The sequence below is a fragment of the Petaurus breviceps genome, unplaced genomic scaffold (genome assembly GCF_028583685.1).
Source record: "Petaurus breviceps papuanus isolate PSGF00001 unplaced genomic scaffold, PetGlider_PUasm1.0 214, whole genome shotgun sequence".
Taxonomy (NCBI): Eukaryota; Metazoa; Chordata; class Mammalia; order Diprotodontia; family Petauridae; genus Petaurus; species Petaurus breviceps.
Genome location: NW_027185863.1, coordinates 10,044,203 through 10,053,464, shown reverse-complemented (window position 1 = coordinate 10,053,464; position 9,262 = coordinate 10,044,203). Strand labels below are relative to the sequence as shown.

Genomic DNA, 9,262 nt, shown 5'->3' with positions numbered 1-9,262 from the left:
CAAACTTTTTTTTTTGCTTTTTGGAGGGGGGAGGGCAGGGCAATTGGGGTTAAGTGACTTGCCCAAGGACACATGGCTAGTTTTTGTGTTAAGTGTCTGAGGTTGGATTTGAACTCAGGTCCTCTTGACTCCAGGGCCGGTGCTCTATTCATTGGGCCACTAGCCCACCCCTTTCTCTTTCTTTATAATGACTTCCACATGGTATGCTAAGTGTAACAATAATACTAAAGAGAAACAACTTTGAAAGACAAATCATGATTTAGAGAACTGATGAAAAAACATGCTGCTAGTCACCTCCTGATAGGGGATGGACTGACAGAGTAGAATAAGGCGTAATTTTCAGTCAAAACCAATGTAAGAATTTGTTTTTGCTTGACTCTCCACATTTGCTACAAGGGTTTTCTTTTTTCTTTCCCCACCCCCCAGTTGGGAGGGGTGAAAGAAAAGGGATTATGGGAAAAGCAGCAGAAAGGAAGGGCAACTAGGTGGTATAGTGGAGAGAGCTCCAGTCCTGGAGTCAGGAAGACTTGAGTTCAAATCTGACCTCAGACACTTACTAGCTGGACCTGAGCAAGTCACTTAACCCTGTTTGTCTCAGTCCCTCATCCATAAAAACAAGCTAGAGAAGTAAATGGCAAAGCCAAGAAACCCCAGAATGGAGTCAGGAAGAGTCAGATATGACTGAATAACAAAAAGCAGAAAAGAAGAGAGAAAGAAAGAAAGAGAGAAATGACTGAGCATTTTAAAAAATCCGTTGAAAAGACATGAAGGAAGGCCAGAAGGAATCATACACAAGTAGGACAGCTTTAAAAGTTACATGTTGTCTGTAACCTACGTCCAGTTGCTTACTGTCTAGGGAGGTGGGAAGGGAGGGAAAGGAGAAAAATTTGGAACTCAAAATTTTACAGATAGGAATGTTGAAAACCATCTTTACGTGTAATTGGAAAAAATAAAATACTAGTAAGTAAAAAAAGTTATGTGCTGAATTTATTATATATTTAAAAAGAAAAGCGAATCTACATAAGAGATTCACAGTTTCATGTATACTCCTCTTTTACTCTGCATAGAAGTGTCTATTTTATTGGATATCTGTTAAATTTAGGAAAAAAATTTGAGATTCTACAAAGATAATTTTTTAAAGGGGAGAGGGAGAAATGTGATCTACAGGTAGGTCCTCCAAATGGTTTATGGACTAGACCTTTGATGTCATTGGCATAACTAACACCTGAACAAGGAAACTCCCTTCACCAATGCAATTTATAGCCTTAATTTCCTAGAGCACTGAGAAATTAAGTGATTTTCCCAGAGCGCACTGCTGCTGTGTGTCAGAGGCGGCATTTCAACCAGGTCTTCCTGGTTCTAGAATCAGCTGGCTCTCCATTATGCCAAACTTCCTCTTATGATTGTCTCTCTAAATTAACCAGGAAATAAGACTTTATTCTCTTCAAACTCTCTTCAAAGGGGATCTGTGTCCTATATCCAAAGAAACGTAGTTGTTTTTAGCTGTTTTTCAGTCATCTCTGATTCTCTAGGACCCCATTTGGGGCAAAGGTACTGGAGTGATTTGCCATTTCCTTCTCCAGTTCATGTTACAGATGGGGAAACTGAGGCAAATAGGGTTGTGATGTGTCCAGGGTCACCTAGGTAGTAAGCATCTGAGGTCAGACGAACTCAGGGACTTCCTGACTCCAAACACTCTATCCACTGTGCCACCTAACTGCCTAAAGAAGCAAAAGGAAATGCTTCAATCAAAGGATTACCTGTCTGGGGTTAGAAAAGTCTTCCCCCCTTCATGTTATAATGTTTTCTCTTTTACTCAAACAATGGAAAGAATGCTAGGTTTGAAGAGGACCTGGGTTCATATTCCAGCTCTACTAAGTACAATCTGTGTCACCTTAAACAAGTCATTTCACTTTTCTAGGCTTCAATTGCTTTATCTATAAAGTGAGGATGTTGGACTAAGGTCCCCTCCCAGCTCTGCCAGGCCCTGAGTTAGACAATGGGGACACAAAGATAAAAAATAAATTGAGTTTTCTTGGGCCACAGATCTGGGGGTCTATCCTCAGTCTATTTCACCCTGAGAACACTTCCACCAGACCCATTCAGGCCGGGCCTGCCTGCTTAGCAGTCAGACAGCCTCAGACCAGCAGCTGGATGTACAGTTTAGGTTTCCATGACATTTCAGTGGGAGTGCCTGACACCTGGAGGCCTCTGTGGGTAGATGGAGGGCAGCTGATAAGTTTAACCCCACATTTTCAGAAGCCTGTCTAGTAGTGGCTCTGCCTCTGAGGGTGGAGACAACAGCTACGTCTTCCTGTGTAGCTGAGCAGCTGTCTCCAGGGGCTGACCTCAGATCACATCACCCCGGGAACTAATCTGCAAATGGCTGCCAGCTCATTTAGATGAGCTCAACCCTTCTTTAAATAACAACTCGGGTCAAGAGATAATTCCCTTTTCTCCCCTATTCTTCCCTCCCCCCCTCCATCCTGACAAGAGGATGTGGGGTGAAAGGAGGCCAGTGGCTCACTGTGCAAAGGTCACCTAGTGTCAGTAAGCTAAGGGAAAATGAAATCATTTTTAAATAAAGGGAGAAACAATTCCCAGATGTTTGTGGCAGAAATGGTTCTCCCTAATTCTACATTCTAACTGAGATGTGAAGAGATTCTGAGGGATTTTGTTTAGCACAATGCCATTTGTATAGGAGCCAGTAAAAGTCTGTCAAATTGTTGAGTTGAAATTTAGGAACCCAATTCCTAAATTGTAATTATTTTGTGATCCAAATCCTGGTGCTTAAAGACAGTAGGAAATAGTGCATCAGGGAAGAACCTGCTGCCTCAAGGCCACATGTGGCCCTCTAGGTCCTCAAGTATGGCCCTTTGACAGAATCTAAACTTCACAGAGCAAATCCCCTCAATGCAAGGGTTTGTTCTGTAAAACTTGTACTCAGTCAAAAGGCTGCACCTGAGGACCTAGGAGGCCACACATGGCCTTGAGGCCACAAGTTCCCCACCCTTGGAATGGATCAGAAGCTAAAATAGGTGCATTTTGGCTATGTGACCATGGGCAAATTGCTTAACCTCTCAGTGGCCTATCGCCACTGCAAAACTCTAAGCTGCAGAGAAACTGCTGTCCTGCATTGGTAGCATTTCATCATCCACAAATTCCCGATACCAGTGGAATCACTGGTCCAATTTGGATCTGTCTCCAAATCTTACTGTAAGGCCTTTTGGTTAGGCTCGTAGCAGGAAGACACATGGAAAGGTAGCATAATTGTGCAACAAGACAGACAGCGTCGGGCCTACTTCTCACTCTCTCCCTGTTCCATTTTTTGCCCTGTCCAAGGGCAATTCTAAGGATTTGTAAAAACGATTCCGGGAAGAGGGAAGAATAAAGAATGATACTGAACTTCGCATGAAAGAGGGAGATTGGGTTTGGGAGATGAGCTCAGTTTTCAATGTATTTGAGTTGAGACAGCTGGTAGTGTCATGCAATAGGCAATTAGAAATGTGATTTTAGGAAGAGAGAGAGGGACAGAGAGAGAAAGGAGAGTGGGGGTCAGGACTTCAGACACAGGTTTGGGATCCTTCTACAGAGGCATAATAGTTGAAATTTTGAAAGTGGATGACATCACAATGTAGGAAGAGACAAAAAAAGGACTAAGGATCCCCCTGGTGGACGTGGAGGAAGAAGGGAACCTTGTGAGATACAGAAGGATCAGTTGTGGGACAGGAAAATCAAGAAGATAAGTAAAATGTCATAGAAGTCAATGAAGATGATTGTATTCCAAAGAGAGGGGGTGGTCAATAAGATTACTGGTAGAGTTTCTTCATTTGGTAGTTCCTGATACCAGTGGGATCACAGTAGAATAATAATCCCAATAAGCTGCTGAAAGATCAAGGAAGATGGGACCTCAGAACTAGCTGTTGGATTTGGCCCTTTGGAAGGCAATTGAGAACCCAGTTTCAGCACAGTAGTGGAGGTGAGGGTGGAGGTGGAAGTCATATTACAAGGAGAAGGGGACCTGAATGTGTCCATAGGCAGAGAGAAAGGAGCCCATGGAGGGACCACATACATCGTTAATCGAGAGCAACTAATTACTTTCTACCTTGTCTCCTTCAGTGTTGTTAAGGTGTCATGATGCAATGGTAAGAGTACTAGACTGGCAATCAGAGGGTCTGGGTTTGAATCATGGTTTCTACCATGGTCTGTGACTATGAACAAGTATCCAACCTCTCTGGGCCTCAGTTTCCTCATCTGTGAAAGGATGATTTGCACGGTTTTTGTAAGAACTCCTTCCTCTTCCTCCCCCATACATAGAACGCCTCCACTAGCCCCTCCTAGTCTTAGTGGAGAAAACCTGCTACCAGTTACACATACCCCACTTAGACAAGGTCCTTCCCAACATCTGCCCTGTGTCCGGATTCCAGCAGTAGTGGCGGAATTCTTCCATCCGTTGACTGCAAGTCTTCTTTTCTTGTAAAGCTGCCATTTCCTGCAACCTGAGGAGCTCCCCACTCTGTGATAATTAATGCCCCGAGAGTCGGAAAAGAAAAGCCCTTTCTTTGATTTATATAGTCCCCTTTCCTGGAGGTCAAAGGAATTGTGGGTAATCTTATTCCAAAGAAAGCACCTGAAGGGGGTTATCATCCCTGCCTCAGCTATCGTCATGGATAAACATTGGTGACCGGGGACTGCATTCCTGCAGGCAGTGGAAGGCTAAACTGCTATGTCATGCCCTTTGCCATTCTCCTCAATTCCTCCTTCAATGTGTGTGGTTATATAGTCAGTACTGCCCACCTACTGTTTGTTATGCCCTTGGATAGCCTGATCACTTCATTGGTTTCCAGAATGACTAACGAAAAAATGCTTTTTTTTCCTTTGACTGATGGGCCCATCTGTGGCCCAGGCTTTACTCACTTCCATTCATTGGCTGGATTTAGATCAGGAGTAATTTTTTTTTTTTTCTTGCAGCTGCCATAAAATCAAATCCAAAAAGACAGACGTCATTTAGGTTATGCTCTCGTGTAGCACATTGCATATAGGACTTATGTTCCATTTTGTATTGTATTGTGTGTGCATCTTATTCAGTCCTACCTAGATCAAAAGCTCTAAGAAGGCAGGGGCTGTGTCTTATTCACTTTTGTCTTCCCCCACATCAACTGCAGTGTCCTGCCCCTATGTCATAAGCAATTCACAAATGTTTGCCAACTTGAACATAATTCTACAATATCATATTTGTGACCCTGTGAGATGTGGAAATCCTCTAGGTTTTTTTGCCTCTCAGAGCAAAAGAACTTTTCCTGATATTAGTGTTTCCCTCTATGACTGTGTGTTTTGTGGGATATATATGCTGTATTTACTTATCATAAACATGTATCTCCATAGTAGAATGTTCTTTCATTTTGTCAGATTTTTTTTTTTTTTGCTTTTTGGAGGGAAATTGGGGTTAAGTGACTTGCCCAAGGCCACACAGCTAGTTTTTGTGTTAGGTGTCTGAGGCCAGATTTGAACTCAGGGACTCCTGACTACAGGGCTGGTGCTCTATTCACTGCACCACCTAGCTGCCTCTATTTTGTCAGATTTTTGCATGCCTATATGTGAACACCTCTCTCCTGATAGAATGTAAGATCCTTGAAGTCGGGAACTGTCTTACTTTTGTCTTTGCTTTCCCCACTGTCTGGCATAGCATTTGACACATAGTAGATCCTCAATAAATGCTTATTGATCAGTGATAGCCTTTCCCCCCTCCAGAATTGTAATGATGATGACTTGTATAACCAGGTTGAGCTGAGGAAAAGCTTTATGCCTCTTCTGTGGACCTCATATCTTTAGTCTTCTGAATCCTGAAGCCTATTTGCAAACAGGTTACCAAGGATCAACATTTTGTAGGTCTTCTGCCCGGTCCCAGAAGGAGATTTGATTCAACTCATTTTATTGTTTAGTTGTCTGGTTGCGTTTGACTTTTGGTGACCCCTTTTGAGGTTTTCTTGGGAAAGATTCTGGAGTGGTTTGCCATTTCCTTTTCTAGCTCATTTTGCAGATGATTAAACTGAGGCAAACAGAGTAAAGTGATTTGCCCAGGGTCACACAGCTGGTTAAGTGTCTGAGGCTGGTCTTCCTAACTCCAAGCCCAGTACTCTATCCACTTCACCACCTAGCTGATCCCAACATTAATTAAGCACCTTTTATGAGCAAGGCACTGTGTCAGGTGCTGGGATACAAAGACACAAATTAAAAGAGTCCCTGCTCTCAATAACAATGGGGTTACTCAATAGCAATGCAAATATAGTATGAGGAAAATTGAGACCAAAGCATTAAAAACTATGGTGATTCAGCAGAGGATTCAAACAGAGGTGCATTGGAAGTGAGCCTTGAAGGAAGCTACAGATTAAGAGATGAAGAGAAGGGTGAGTGCATTGCAGGCACCTGGGAACAGTTTGAGTGAATGCATGCTTCCTTAAATAGAATAATGAGTTCAGGGAACAACTAATAATCCTGGTCAGCTAGAATGTAGAGTTTAGGAAGGGAAGCAGTATAAAATAAGACTGGCCAAGGTAGATGGGGGCCAGATTATGGACATCCTTCATATTTTATCCTACAGGCAATGGGAGTGACACAGTTAGGCCTGTGTCTTAGGAAAGTGAGTTTCGCAGGTCTGCGTACAGTGAGTTGGAAGGGGAGAGATTAGAAGCAGAGAGGCCAATTACGAAGCTAATAGAATGACCCAAGTAAGAGGCAAAACAAGTGATAGTGGCTGAATGAGATCAAGAAATGTGGTGGAGATAGACTTGATAACATTTAGCAAACAGTCAGATATGGGAGCAGGGGATCCTTGATGGAGAATGACATTTAACTCAGGGTAACTCTGAGGTTATGAATCTAGCTAGTATCCTGGAGGGATTTCATATTCACACTGGGAATCTGAGGACAGATTTACTAGAAAAACAATCAGTTCTACTTCAGACATAGTGTTCAAGATGCCCTTGGGAGATCCAGGAGGCAATTGATAATATATTAGTAGAGTTCAATAGAGAGAGTAAGACTGGATGTATAAATTTGGGAGTTACATGCACCGAGGTAATGCCAGGATTTATGGGAGCAGATGGGATCTCTAAGAAAGAGAATGCAGGGAGAGAAGAGGAGAGGGACCAAGATAGAGCCTTGGGGGAACATCCCCCATTAAGGGGGAAGGAAACAGTTGATGATCTAGTGAAGAAGATTGAGAAAGAGCATCCAGAAAGTAAGGAAGAGAACCAGGAGAGAAAGTGTTATGAAAACCAAGGGAATAAAAAGTGTCTAGGACAGGGGTGGGGAACCAGCAGCCTTGAGGCCACATGTGACCCTCTAGGCCCTCAAGTGTGGCCCTTTGACCAAATTTGTTCCATGAAATTTGGATTCAATCAAAAGGCCATACTCGAGGACCTTAGAGGGCCACATGTGCCCTTGAGGTTTTTGGTTCCCCACCCTTGCTCTAAGAAGAAAGGCACAGGCAAGAGTATCAAAAGTCACAGAAAGATCAAGGAGCATAAGGATTGAGAAAAACTCATTAGATTTAGTAGTTCAGAGATTACAGGCAACTTTGTAGAGACCAGTTTCAGTTGAGTAGCAGAGTCAGAAACCAGATTGGAAAGGACTGAGAATGAGAAGGTGATAAGAAAGGGGAAGCTTTAAGTGGAAATGATTCTCCCCCCTCTCAGGGGTTTGGAAGTAAAGGGGGAAGAGTGAAATAAGATGGTAGCTTGAGGTATGGCAAGGCCAAGAAGTTGGTTAATTAGTTGGTTATCCTAAGGTTAGGATAAATCTGAGCAGTGCTGTAGGGGGTGAGAAGGGAAGAAAGACAAAGACTAAAGAGAGAATGAAGAATGGCAGAGAGAGAGAGAGAGGGGGGGTGGAGGAAGCACTGGGGACTTGAGGGAAGAAAAAGTTTGGAACAGCTGCTGAGAGTAGTTGAATAGAAAGTTGCTTAAGAATAAAAGTTTTTTTGCTGAGTTATTTCTTCTTTTAATTTTTTTTAATTTTTAATTTAAAAAAATTATTTACTTTTAGTTTACAACATTCTGTTCCACAATGTCTTGAGTTCCAAGTTTTCTCTTTCCCCTCCCCCTCATGTCGACATGCAATTAAATATAGGTTCCACAAATACCTTTACATTAAACATTAGTCGAGTTGTAAAGAAGGATTATAACCAATGAGTTATTTCTTCTTGAGTTATATGCAGTAATGGCATATAGAGTTAGATAAGTCAAACTCCCTTTGAAATAATTGGAGTTTTGGAAATACAAAGAACTTTTATATCATTTATTTTCACCAATTCCACATCTTCCTTTGATTTATCTATCGAGTGATTAATCTGGGAAGAGGGAGCCCACAAATCTTCAAGGGTTATCAGCATTTATTTTCATTTGGGAGATTTCATATTTAACAGCACATTAAAATGAATGCTTTAAAGCTTAAGTGGCTTTAATATGATAGAATCACAGATGAACAGATGAGGAAGGGTCCTCAGAGGGCATCTAGTCTAACTCCCTCACTTTTGTAGATGTAGACACTGAAGCCCGGGTAAGTTAAGTGAATTGTCAAGGTCACACAGGTACTCAGTTTCTAAGCAGTATTTGAACCCAGGTCCAATGCTCCAGCACTATTCCCCCTGCATTGTAGGGGCTTTTTAATTTCCCAATGTGTCAAAATAACCATTCACTTTTCCCAGGTATTATTTTTATCTTCTTGAACTTTGTTTGGGATCATTATATACACAGAGGAGAAGAGGAAAGCCTTGAACCCTAACAGTACCAATCCCAGGGTCAAGGAGTTCAGCATTTTAATGCTGATGACATTAATTAATTGTTGTATGGTGTAATGCGAATGTAAATTTTAAAGATCTTCCCTGCCCCTAGGCTAAAGTGCACCAGAAGCCTGGGGAGGGAGGCTTGTTTTTCAGTAGATACTTTTTGATTGGCCAGTGGGTCAATAAGGTTGTTACATTCTCTGAGCCAGGAGAAGGCTATATAAGCCCTGATGTGTAGCTTTGTTTTGGGACTCACTTTGAGAAGTGTTCTGTGATTTGATCTGAATACTGGGAAGCCGTTGTTGAGAGTCCCCCGGCTTTGAAAAACCCAGAATGTGGAAACCCAGATGTTGACTGGGTATGGATGTAATGGTTGGACAGTTTGGAAATCTGTCTACTTGATGTTTCTGTCTTGATAATTATGCCTGTGTACTTTGAGGTTCAGGGTGCTGACCTTTTCTCCTGAACAAGGTAAAC

At 42.3% G+C, this 9,262-nt stretch overlaps 1 protein-coding gene across 1 annotated transcript in view; it reads right to left on the bottom strand.

Annotated features, from left to right (window-relative positions):
• ATP4B (ATPase H+/K+ transporting subunit beta) overlaps positions 1–4,779 on the bottom strand; it is a 28,002-nt gene extending 23,223 nt beyond the window's left edge. Inside the window, exon 1 of the mRNA XM_069094070.1 lies at positions 4,378–4,779. Coding sequence (XP_068950171.1) covers positions 4,378–4,489 — 112 coding nt within the window. The 5' untranslated portion in view covers positions 4,490–4,779. The remainder of the gene's footprint in view (positions 1–4,377) is intronic.
• Positions 4,780–9,262: the final 4,483 nt, after the last annotated feature.